At 38.8% G+C, this 13,312-nt stretch overlaps 1 protein-coding gene across 2 annotated transcripts; it reads right to left on the minus strand.

The window, feature by feature from the left end:
* Window positions 1-1,307: 1,307 nt before the first annotated feature.
* Window positions 1,308-13,272, minus strand: Dynlt2 (dynein light chain Tctex-type 2). Of its 2 annotated transcripts, NM_001412559.1 has the most exons (4): window positions 13,083-13,272; window positions 6,530-6,736; window positions 3,665-3,823; window positions 1,308-1,468 (listed from the first exon to the last, which is right to left on the minus strand). In NM_001412559.1, exons 1-4 carry the CDS (start codon window positions 13,185-13,187, stop codon window positions 1,358-1,360), a joined length of 582 nt encoding a protein of 193 aa, NP_001399488.1. In that variant the 5' UTR covers window positions 13,188-13,272; the 3' UTR covers window positions 1,308-1,357. The 2 variants fall into 2 exon arrangements, with proteins under 2 accessions (NP_001399488.1, NP_001178488.1); NM_001191559.2 differs by lacking the exon at window positions 3,665-3,823.
* Window positions 13,273-13,312: the final 40 nt, after the last annotated feature.

Here is a 13,312-nt window from a genome sequence, read left to right on the forward strand (position 1 = left end):
CCTGACAATAAACCCAGCATTTTCTCCTCACATGAAATATAGTGTGTCCACATGAAAGATAGAGCTGTCACCTACACAAGGCAGAGGTGAAGGGAATGCCTGCCATAGAGCAGGATGTCTGCATTATAGATCAGCAGCTTCAAGCTAAGCAATACACAAATATATAATTGAACTTAAGAGCAGCGTAGGTGGAAGAGAACTTACTTGCAATAAAAAAACAAGATTTTAATGTTATAAAACTTGAAAGTTAAAAGACAAGAGAGATGAATATAGTAGATCTAATGTGGAAACTGAGATCTGTCTCTATTTCTTTTGCAGTTGTGATAAAATACTCTGACAAAGCAACCTATGGGAAAGGGTTTCTCTAGCTCTGTTCAACTGTACAAACAGTCCTGTGGTCACATCACATCCAGTCGGAGTGCAGAGAGAATGCACTCAATACAATCTTTCTGTGTGGTCCAGGATCTTATCCCAGGTTCTGGTGCTACCCACAGTGATCCTGGTTTGCTACCTCAATCCAATCAAGCTATTCCACCAGCACATCCAGAGACTGAGCTAACCTAGATAAGCCCTCACAGGTGCTAAAGATTTTAGATTCTCATCAATTGTACAACTGAGATTAAATACCACCTGTTTCAAGACAGAAAATGGATAACAATTTGGAAAATAGGAAGTGTGTTCAGGTTTACCCTTTATTCTAGTTTGACTTGATAACAGGGCAAATGAAAAGGCATTAAGAGCTAGAGATTGAAAACAATGTGACATGTGGAGAAGACAATGAGGTCTCGTTAAGACTGGCTTAAGACTAAGCTTCAGAGAGGGAGGAATCTAGATAAGAAAACACCAATGCTTTATCATTTTTCCTTTAAGTTTAGAGAGCCCTTTCAAAAGAATGAACACAAAATATTAAAACACCATCCAAAATACATCTGCCCTTATAATTTTTCCAAAATGTATCTTATATTTACATTATTTAAGACTTCCACTTCATTTCCTATGGCAAGTCCTAATTTTATTTCTGAGACACACTCTCAGACTTGCCTATCCTGGAACTATGTAGACCAGGCTAGCCTAGAACTCAGAGATCCATCCCCTGTGCCTCCTAAATGCTGAGATTAAAAAGACATGTGCCAGCTGTCTAGCTATCCTAATTTTCTTAAACCTAAGAATAACTATACCTCTGTATTGGAATCTGTAAGAATTCGTACCTACCTTCTACTGCTTTGAGGTAACATGTTAGTAATTATAACTGGCTCTTTGTGTGTTTCGCATGTGTATGGTAAGGTAACACACGAGGCTCACAAATCTGTATACATCATTTATTGGGGTGAGAGGGTGTAAAACTGCTGGTCCTGAGCTACTCACAATAGAGAGCAAACACCAAGACCAATGCCAAGTAAGACTCTGTTTCATGTTTAGCTTCTACCCAGCTGTCCCATGCCACATCCCAGATCCATCTGCTGACAATCTGTGAGACAAAATGTAAAAGACTCAGAAGGAATGTGTTAAGCAACATAAATTACAGTAGTTTGGCTTTTTACATCAGCATGTCAATATCTCAGAAAGTGATATTTAAAGAATAATCTGTTAGGCTGAAAGGGTAACTTAAGTGATAACCCACTGGCTCAAAGCCCTGTGCTCTAGCATTACAGAGATGCCTGAGCAGTTAAGAGCATGCACTCTGTTTCCAGAAGACACAGTTCCCAGTACCCACATCAGACCGCTTACATTACCTGTAACTCCAGCTCCAGGGGAATCCATCACTCTGGCCAACTCAGGTACCTGCACTGCACTCCTGAGCACAAGCCCATGCTTCCAAACACACACATTTGTGTTTTAAAAGTACCTTTATGGGTTGGGGATTTAGCTCAATGGTAGAGCGCTTGCCTAGCAAGCGCAAGGCCCTGGATTCGGTCCCCAGCTCCGAAAAAAAGAGAAAAAAAAGTATCTTTACAGGATAAGCCCAATTCTCCATTTCATGGAGAATCAGGAGTGATACTGCTTGCCTCCCTTACTCTCTGGAAGCTAGTAGTTGCTTTCTAGTAAGTCCTAGGTAGAAACAGAGTTCTAGTTCATCCCAGAACAGGTTCTGTGATGGGGCCCATAAAGCCAGTCTGTTGTGTTCCAAACCTCGATAAGGAATTCTTCTTGCCACATTTAAAAATCTTCAGCCAAAAGTCTTGTTAGGGCCTTGTCTGGCAGCAATAGTGCCAGTTATGCAAATAGATGACTTTTTTTGTGATGCCTGCAAGGACAGGACAAGCTGTCCTATATCTGTTATGGATCCAAAATGGCCAGAGATTCCTTGTGGTTCCTCCTAAAAGACTATTCCTCACCTCTTGAATGCGGGGACCTTCTGATTTGCTCTGAGCAATAGAATGTGTCAGTGTACAGCAAAGCATCAAAGGTCTTGTAGTTTCTGGCCTCGCTTTTGTAGACTACTGTGCTGAGATTCCTATATAGAGAAGCTCAGTCTACAGGAGTATGGCTAAAACCCAACAGCAGTCAGCGCTGCTGTCAGGCAAGGGACAGGTCATCTGGAATGCCCGGGCCAGCTGAGTCAGTAGCAGTGACAGTACATCAGTGAGCCTCCAAGACTACACAGCTGGTTGCAGGTTCAGCAGCCTCACAGATGGTGACAGAGAGGCTGTTGTTTAAGAGCCTAAATTCCAGACAGCTTGTTACGCAGTCACACTGGCATTATATAGCACATGTCTATTCCCCCATCCTACTAAGCTCGGCCTAGCCTTAGACCTCTGCTAAAATGTTCTTTCTGGCTTGGGACAATTGGGTCCTCTCCTGGGCCATCAGTCAGCCTTCCCCTTTCTGGCAAGTCCCAAGCAGCTGCTCTGGCCTATCACCCCAACCTTATTCTTTCTACAGAGAACTTACTGATGGCGAATAGGGTAAACACATAAGAACATTGTTATATTTTGTATATAAAGCTCCTCCAGAGGTCCTGAGTTCAATTCCCAGCAACCACATGGTGGTTCATAACCGTCTACAATGGGGTCTGATGCCCTCTTCTGGCAGGTGTACATGCACATAGAGCACTCATACATTAAACAAATAAAAATAAACCTAAACAAACAAACCAGCCAGCACAATTGACCCTTGTCAACTTAACACATAAACATACTATTGTTCTTGTTCATCCCTAAAAAATTCACACATTAATATAAACATCAACATTCATTATACCATTATAAACATTCTTCATTACCTAACATGCCTAAATGAAACTTACTGTTTAATTAATTAATATTTATTTATCTTGATCTTTTCAAGATAGGGTCTCACTCTGTAGCTGTGCAATCCTGGAACTAGATATGTTGAGTAGGATGGCCTTGAACTCACAAAGATTCACCTGCCACTGCCTCCCAAGTTCTGGAATCAAAGGTGTTTGCCACCAGCCTTACTAGTTAATTTATTTAAATATTTAAATTACCAAAATTGGTAGGACCAAGAAACAAGCTACATAATCTAGCAAATTACTGATAGAAAAATTGTGTTTACAGCTTAGTACTTTTCAGATAATTTGCAATGAAAAAGAAAAGTCTTTTGAACAAAATGATCTGCGCATTCGAGTTCCTTCAGGATCTCTCCATCCTTGGGGACACTTCACAGCTCAAAGAAACAAATGTTGGACCATTGGGGCACTTACATTTATTGCTTGACCAGTCTTTTGAATAAATAATACTTTTATAATGAATTTATAACGATGGAATGCAAATTCTTTGACTGCTGCCAATATTCGATCTGCCAATTCAAGTGACAAATGAGAGAAGGCTTTGTCGTCATATTTAACATCTTTAAGACTGGCCTTTAAAGAAAATTAAGAAAGATGTTTCAATTTTCAAACCAGATGTTTTTATATAAATAGAAAACACGTATCTCAATAATGCATACAACTGTTTCAAAATACACACATTCCTGAAAATGATCACACATTTATACTTACCAATTTGTTTTTAATAACAATTTTGGGAAAATTGTTTTCAAAATCACGCTCAGTTGTAAAAGCCAGGTTTGCTGTCACATGCCTTTAATGTCAGCATTCAAATGGCAAATGGCTCTTTATAAGTTCTAGGCCATCCTGGCCTATACAGTGAGTTCCAGGCCAACCGAAGCTACAACAGTGAGACTCTGTCCCAAAACTAGTGAGTTCAGTTGCCCTTCGTGATCAACCCCTGAGCTGTAAGTTTCTGCTTTTGAGGCTGCTCTGACAACTTGCTGTAAGTAACCCAGCTTCCAATTCTCACTAGAGAGACAAGAAAATTGCAAAAAGTTTCTGAAAATTCCTAGTAAAGGAAGGAAACACTTTGTGTGTCTGTGTACGTAAAACTTTGGATTGAGTTTTCCAAATGCCTGTTGTTTCTGGGCCCAGAGTTGGTTTGTGTCACTGCTATCTTCTCTGGGTCCTTGAATCAAAACTTACTTCTCTCTCTTATTCCTTATGGCAACTATGACTTAGCATATTTGCTAAGAAACTAACTAAGAAAAAGAGGTGTAGCTCACGGAGCATGAAGCAGGGACCTTTCTTCCCTGAAATTCAGATTTACTTTAAATGTACGATTGTTTCACCTACATATGTGCTTGTATACCACATGTGTGCCTAGTGCCAATGGAGGCCAGAAGAGGGCGTTGTGTGTCACAGAGCTGGAGTTATAAATGCTTGTGAGCCACCATGTGGGTTCTCTGGAAAAGCAGCCAGCGCTCCGAACTGCCGAGCAATCTCTTCATTCCAGGATGAAGAGTAAAGCCGGACCCATGAAGGAGCTGATCAAGAACAAAGCCTTTAATTTACTGGCTTTCTGGAGTGCGCCCAGGACTGTGCACTGAGTTCTGGTGATAACAGGTGGACGCCTATCAACCTGATTCACAGGAACATAAAGTCAAGTAAATGTCCTCCCTCCATCCTCCTGCCCTGCTCCTTCTACCCCCTTTCTTCTCTTCTCTCTCCACCTTCTGCTATTGGCTCGCTGACAGGTACCTTCATGTGTATAGCTGGCTGGAGACCTGCATTTGGGCTTGGAACCATCTTCTCAATACTCAGCTCATCTGCTTTCTTTTGAATCTAACTCAAGTTCACGGTTAGTCTGCTTTGAGAGTAGTCCTATACCATTGCTTGTTTGTCTAGGAGTCTCTCCAACTCCATATGCTGACTGGCACTTTGGCCTAAGGACCCTGGGGTGGCTTCTGTAAATGTGGTTCCTACCCAGGCCTATTCAATTGTATTTCATTTCATTTATGTGAAAGGGTCGAGTGGGAGACCAAAAGTATACACTCTTAGAATACATATGCTATTTGTGTTGATCAGAATTCTTTCCCCAAACTGCAAGGTATAATATCTTTGCCAAGTATTCCTTAGTTTCAAATATATAACTAGCAATGGAGGGATGAGAGGTAGTAAGGTTCAGAATATGCTACCTGAAAGTAAGTTTCTTTCTCATATTATTTGACCCCAAAATACTTGAAAATTTGTGGGTGCAGTAACCTGGCCTTCCTTATGCTTCCTGAAAGCAGGAGATAAACTCTCACAAGAAAGTTCCTCTCCAGTCCCGGGAGGAAGGAAGAATACCGCCCGAGATGGAAATGGAGGCACAGCACACCACTTCCTCAGCTGGCCTCCTGTTCCTAGGCACAAAGCTTTCGAGGAGAGCCTGCTCAGCCCACACGCCTTTTCTGATGTTCTAATCGGTAGCTCAGCTAGTCCACAGGAGCCTGACCCCACCTTTCCAAGCTTTAGTTTTAGGACCCATCAGTTGATGAACGGAATGAGAATGCAAGTCCATTTCACATAGCAAACATCAGGTTCTCCAAAGCCGCCCTGAACCAGTTATAGAAAGGTGTGATTAGACAGACATACTTAGCAGCTGGCAGAATGTCCGCCATGATTTCTTGACCTGTGAAAGGGATTTTATTGAAGAAAACCTCCAGTGGAAGCATTAAGAATTATCACTACCTTACTCAAAAAGCTGTAACACCTGTGAAGGAGCTGTGTGAATCACTGCCACTGTGACTTTTAGCACAGCCTCTTTCAGTGCATCTACTTGGCCTGTTCAGAAGAGACAGGTCCAGGATTGTAAGCTTAGCCAGGCGACATTTACCTTACAGCTGCTGTATAGGATATGCTTTGACTGCTTAAGCATAACTTTGGTACCACCTGTGTAGTTACTAGAACAAAAATGCCTTTTCCTCATGCCACTAAAACCAGTTTGCTTTCAACTGGTAAAGCTGCCAGTTCATGTTTCCTCCCTGTAGTGTGTCAAATATCTAACCCATGTCAGAATCTAGTTTACTGGGAAATGGTTGTCTTTCCCTTTAGATTCAGACTGAGTCCAACAAACACTAAGAAGATTATAGGACCATTTAACCTCCATATTTTCACAGTCAGTCCCTGTAGTGAACACACGCATGCACGCACGCACGCACGCACGCATGCATGCACACACTTGGCCTAGGATGGGCTCATACATGGTAGACAAGTGTCTATCACTGAGTTATATAATACCTGGTCCCTAATTACCTTTAATATCTGCTGGATTTTAGTTTCTACAGAATGTGCTTGGAATTTCTTCAATGGTTCCATTCTATATGAATTAGCAAACTTTAATTTTGCCAGGGCACTTTTCCATTCTTTGCCTAAATCAGCAATCGAGTCATCAAACGGAGGCTCCACATACTGAACGTCATGAAAAGACTCTCTCAGTCTTTCTCTTAAGATCTGTGCATACTGAAAGAAGGGAGAGAGACGGAGTTTCAGATTTTGAGAATTTGCATCAGTGGAGACAGAGCTAACAAACCTGAAATCCTTTAGGCAGTCACTTCTGTACAGTCAGGAAATTCCAGATTAGCTTTCAACTTGAGGGAGCTATTGCCAGTTAGAGACTAAATAACCACCCAAAGAGAGGCTTTTGGGCTTCCCGTGGAGGACTGCCTAAATTTGGTTAACTAAAGTGAGAAAGTCCTACCCACCACGGGTGCCCCACTCCCTGGGAGGGAGATAGTGATGTGCCCCGGTAACCACTGCCTCTGCCTCCTGAGTGTGGCTCCAAAGTGACCAGACAGCTCACACTCCTGCTGCCATGCCTTCTCTGACTTAGTGGGTTGCACCCTGGGACCATGACACTAAAACAGACCCCAGCTCTATTAAGTTACTTTTTAAGGGTATTTTATCACATAATAGGAACAGCAACCAAGATACACTATACAAACATACAAATGGGTGCATATATTTATAATACCCACAAAATATCATAAAGGAACAGAAACAAGAATAGCCTGCATAGGGTGGCTGAGGAATAAAGATAAAACAACTTTTTATGCTTCCCTTCCTTCCTACCTACAATCATAAACATGTTCTCCTTAAATTTATTTTACATATAGTTATTTTAAAAAGTAATATCTTTGGGTTACACATTTATAAATCTTACCTTGAAAAGGTAACAAAAACATATATGTGTGTACACATGATTTTTTGACGTGATTTTTTTTGACATGATGTTTCCTTCTAAAGTATACCATTTGTATTACAATAATTACTTAGATCCCGACAGTCCAACCTGTGACTGACTGGTGGCCTGCACGCACCCAGGCTATCTGTGAATGCTGTGAATATAACTCAGCACATTGTAGGTGACAAGGTCATACAGCAGTTTCAAAAGGCTGACTACCACAACAGTAGTTCTTGGTTTGATTCCAGTCTCTGATTTACAGAGGCAAGCTTCATTTGTCATAATACCCAGGCATTTCTTTTTCATATCTAGTTGCTTGGCTAGAAGGAGATAGACATGTTTGTCCTACTTCGACTTTATTATTTATTAAATATTGTTTATTAGAGAACAAATTCTACCACTGAATTTGATGTTAGCAATCTTTTTAAATATATTGCTTTTTAATGTTGTGATGATTCCTGTTATGGTTTTTATGGTTTTTTGGTATTTTTATTGTGAAAGGGTAAATTTTGAAAAAAGGTGAGTTTTCTTAGTAATTGGAGGTAATAATATAGCATACTGTTTCATGTTATGTACTGTACTACACTGGGAGGCTTTTAATGACTTATCTTTGCATTCTGGAAAACTTAAGCATGGTATCTAATTTTTAGAATTGAAAAAAAGCATGCTAGGTTTTCTTTTTAGCATTTTGCTTTTTTGTATCAATATTCATAAAGGCAATTAATTTTATTTTTGTTTTGTTTATTTATGTATGTATTTACTTACCAGCAGTTGATTGGGTATGCTATGGTCTTAAAGTACACACATAAACATACATGTTCAAATTTGTATATGTGTGTGTGTGTGTGTGTGTGTGTGTGTTAGTGCTAATCTAACTGAAGAGCAGTTCACTAAGATTTATAGATTTGGGATTTAGTTTATTTCAGCACACAATGTTTTTTGTTTTTTGTTTTTTGTTTTTTCGGAGCTGGGGACCAAACCCAGGGCTTGCCTAGTAAGCGCTCTACCACTGAGCTAAATCCCCAACCCCCACAATGGTTTTTATTTGCAAGCTTTTACTAATAAAATTTATTAAAATTTTTAAAAATTTGAGGGCTGAAGATCAAACAAACCTAGGGCCTCACGCATGGTAAGCAGTTGCTCTACAAAAGTTAAATCCAGAATTGTCCATTTCTTGGACAGACTTATTATTCAAATTTCCCACTATGATGGTAGATTAGTGTATTTCTCCTGTAAACCTATATATTTTCCTCTCATATTTTGATGCTGTATTAGTTGCATATTTGCAAGCATTAATGGTTCCTAGGCAACTGGCCCCATTCTTAATAAACAATGCTCCACTTTATTGCTGATGACTTTACTTGCTTTGGTTTTTACTTTGAAGTCTATAGCTACTCGTACTTAATTTTGATATTAGTGTATCTTTCTTCACCTGTCTCCTTCTATGTATGCGTATTTTAAGTGAGTTCACTATAAACACAGTTGAGTCTTATTTTAATCCATTCTGACAACTGTTTAAATTGCTGTACTTAGTCCGCTGACATTCAAAGTGATTGCTAGCACAACTGGATTAGTATCGATCACATATGCTACTCTGCTCTATGTCGTACCCTTGTTCTTCATGTCCTCCATTCTTTTCTGTTGTGCTATAGACTGAGCATTTAACGTGGCTCCTCTAATTCTTTAGCATTTTAGTTCCTCTTCCTTGACCTCCTCTCTTAGCTGTAGACTTTGGAAATATGCATGTGCAACTAATCTAACCATGTTCAACTAACACTTCAACTGCACAGGTTAAAATTACTCAAGTCGTTCCTTCCGTCTCCTTTTCTTAAACTGCCATTCATCTCACCTCTGTGTACATTAACATGTATTCATATGCAACATAATTTTATATATCTTGTTATTTTTAGCAAACCATTTTGTTAGAGCAGTGGTTCTCAATCCTTCAACACAGCTCTTCATGTTTCAGTGACCTCCATCCATGAAATCCATTCATTGCTATTTCATAACTAATTTTGCTGCTGTTATGAATCATAATGTAAAAATATCTGATATGCAACCTCCAAAGGATCACAACCCATGAGTTCAGAATAGCTGTTAAGAGTAAAAAGGGGAACATTAAAATTTTTCAATTAACCTTCATTTACTCTCTTTGACACTCTTTTATCTAGATTCAAATTTCTGACTTCCTTTTTATTGATTTTTTGTTAACATTTTGTTATGCAGGCTTATTGGAGATAATTTCATTATTTCTTCAAAAAATCTTTTCTTATTTGAGGGTAGTTTTCTAGGGTATAAAATTCTAGGTTGTCACATTTCTTTTCTGAATACTTTTACTTCACTCTATTCTTCATAATTTCTAAGAATGTGAATGTAATTCTCTCTTATAATTAGTGTTTGTCTTCTGGATTCTTTTTGGACTTTTCTTCATCTTTAATTTCTGTAGTTTGAGAATATATGCCTACTTATAGATTTTGTTTTAGCATGTGTTCTCTGACCTTCCTGACATTGTAGTATGGCCTCTGGATTATTTTAACTTATTGGTACATTTATTTCTTATATTCTATTTTCTATCTGGAATTTCCATTATGGATAACTTTTATAACTACCTCAAAAAACTTTAACATTCTTCTTTTTTAGTCTGTGTTTTCAGTTATTGTGAACATTTCTATTGATACTTTTATTCCTGTAGCGGGTGGATCTAGTGATTACTCTCTGTGGTGTTCTCCATCTAGTATGCCTTGTAATTTTTTTCCTTGATAATCAGACCAATTCATAGTGTGAGAACTTCTAGAAAAGGCCTCAAGTTAATGTGGTTGTAATGCTCAGGAGAAAAAGGATGTAGCCTAAATCCTATGGTTAAGTCTTAGGTCTTAAATAAGCCTGTACCTATGGACTGTGAATTTCACAATTTTCCTTCAAGTATTTTGTCCCCACTGCCTTCTCTCTTCCTTAAGAACAGAAAATCTACAAGAGCTGGAACTGATTCACTTTTAATGGGTCACCTTTGCTTTACAAATCAATGGCTTAAGTCTAGTTTACTAATTTCTCAAGAGGGCAGAATTTCTGAAGATCGTAAACACATACACACACCACCCTCACCACTCCTTGCTAAAAGCAAAACTGCTCAATGACTAAGTTTCTCTGGAAATTTAAATTCTTATATATAACTTATTAAACATTAATATTTCCAATATATATGCATTTACATATATGAATATTGTATGTGAGTGTATATTAATTATACATATACCAGACACATGGGGGTGGGGGACTCTAACAATTCAGTTACATTTCAGGTTTTCATAGCCTATCACTAAAAGTTTGAGTTTTGGTATGTTGAGTCTCTGAACTATCACTAACTTTTATGGTAGCAATCTGTCCTATAATCACTTTTCTAATGTAAGAACTGGTTTTTACTTTGCCATTTTTTTTGGTTATTGAAGATGCAAAGACTTCAACTTCCTTACATCAAGAGCTTGAAAGTCTGTTTTTGACATATATTTTAGCTGGGTATAGTATTCTAGGTCTGTTTTTATTTTAGCTGGGTATAGTATTCTAGATCTAGTTTTCTTTCAGTAAAGATGATGTTCCCGATTCAGACTGTTTGAGAAGCCTATTTTCTCTTTCCTAGTTTCCTTAAAACTAGGAAATACTTATTAAAAGTATTTTATTCTTTGATTGATATGAAACCTTTATAATTTTTTAAAATACCATCAAATTTATTATCAAAACTAGCTACTGACAGGCATTTATCTATATGCAGCCTACTTACAAAACTTAAACTGAGTTTACTCGTGTCATTATTCCAATGATATATTCAATTATTTAGCAAAAGTGTTATTTGCTAATGTTTATGGTTTTCAAATACATATGCTTGAGAGACTGATGAAGTTGAGAACTTTTAATAATGTTCTTAAGGTTTTGTAATCTTTGGTTACAATGACCTAACTCATGCAAAAGTATAATCTATTGGAAAGATGGAGTAATTCACAGACAAGAGAAAATTCCAATTTGCATTTGTCATAATAAACCTCATCTTAGTTTATTAATCTAATTTGGTTTCAACCCTACAAAGTTTGAGTAGTCACCTAAACCACTGAAATCCTGCCCAATGTGAGGTGAATTACTTTTCTGAAAGCTCTAACACTAGAGAAAAGACAGGGACACAAGTTCAACAGCTCTTGTAAAAGACCCAGTGGCTCCCAGCAACCACATGTTGGCTCACAACCACATTATCATGTCACTTATTGGTACATATACATACGCCCAAACTCACATACACATAAAACAAAATAAATAACTTTTTATAAATGGATACAGGCTAAGAAATATCAAGTGGTGTTCATATTGATTCAAGTGTCTTGATTTTCCATATTCTCAGAAATAGAGATCACTGGCCACTTGAAAGTTGAAAATAACTTTTGGTGTTACAGTTAGTAAACATGTGAGATTCTGTTTTAAGTTTTTCTTCCTGTTGGAAGCTTTTACCTTCAGAAGGCTAGATTTTAAGAAATACAGATATACAGATTATAGATCAATCAACTAAGATGCCTTGCTCCATGTACCCTTGCTTCTAGATTTTACTAAATGTGTATTTTCAGGTTGAATCTTGGCTCATTCAACTTTCAAAATAGGCAGCAGATTCATAGAATCACTCTTGTCTGTCTCAAAGTATAGAAATCTTTAATGTTCATAACCCAAACATTAATATAATTTTTGGCAACTAGACACAGCTCATTGTTCTGCTTTTTCCTAGGTGTGCTAACCCAACATGCTTACTTTTCTATTTGTTCTTTCCTCTGTAAAACACTAACACTAAAAAGACATTAAAACCTGAAGTGTTGCCATCACTCCGGGGCCATCTTGAAATAGTTCGGCTCCAAAAATTCGTGTTTTCTGCTCTATCTAGCTTCATCCTACTAATCACCCATGAGCCAGATGAAGTATGTATGAAAAGAAACCACCAGGTGTCCTCCGACACAGGGCCTAAGCTCAGCACTATTAGTTTTGCATCCTTGTGCAAAATGTTTTCCTTCATTGCCTCAATAGAAGATGGAGCCCTGATTGCACTAATGGCTTTGAAAGGACAATCACACAGAAATGCCAATGTTCTACTGGAATGACCTTTTTCACTGATATCAGAAAAATGACTAAATATCTTAATTTTTTTCCTCTTATATACTCTTCCAATAACAAACTAATATATTCTTTAAAACTAAAAACACTTCACTGATCAGCACATCAGTTAGGGGTGTGAGTGCATGTGTGTACACACATATGTATGGTATAAACTCACTAGAGGTTGGTAAATTATGTACCTACTAAAATTGCATTTATAAGGTGTAATACAACTACTGGATAATTCTGGACATTTGCAATGCTTCAAAGTATTGAGGATGCCTGTGTAAAAACGTTCTACTGGTTAACGTGTGGTTCTTTGGATTTAACAACAAAAATTCCTGAGGCTTCAACATCTAAACGACTTTGTTCCGCCTAAACTCGGTTTCGCGATGGTCAGAAAAACAGAAGGGCGGCCAGCCGTCCTGGGTTCCGGGTGCTGACAGGGAACGAGCTTCATCTAAAGGGTGGAAAGGCTGTCTTTGGCCTCCGGTCTTCACTCACTGACTCCTTCTCGAACATGCTAGGCCTCCTTTCTCTCTTAGACGACACCGGGGATTGATGCGTTTGGGTGGAGGGCGTCTTCGCCGTTCGGCCTCGCCGCTCCATCTTGATCGTTTCACCCGGACGCCTAGCCTCTCTCCTCCGGGTAGCCGTCCAACGCCCCGCCGAGCTGCCGCTGAGCACTAGTCTCGCGCTGGCGCCGTCGCGTCCCGGAAACCGGCGGGGAGAGG

The sequence above is a fragment of the Rattus norvegicus genome, chromosome 1, assembly GCF_036323735.1.
Source record: "Rattus norvegicus strain BN/NHsdMcwi chromosome 1, GRCr8, whole genome shotgun sequence".
Lineage (NCBI taxonomy): Eukaryota > Metazoa > Chordata > Mammalia > Rodentia > Muridae > Rattus > Rattus norvegicus.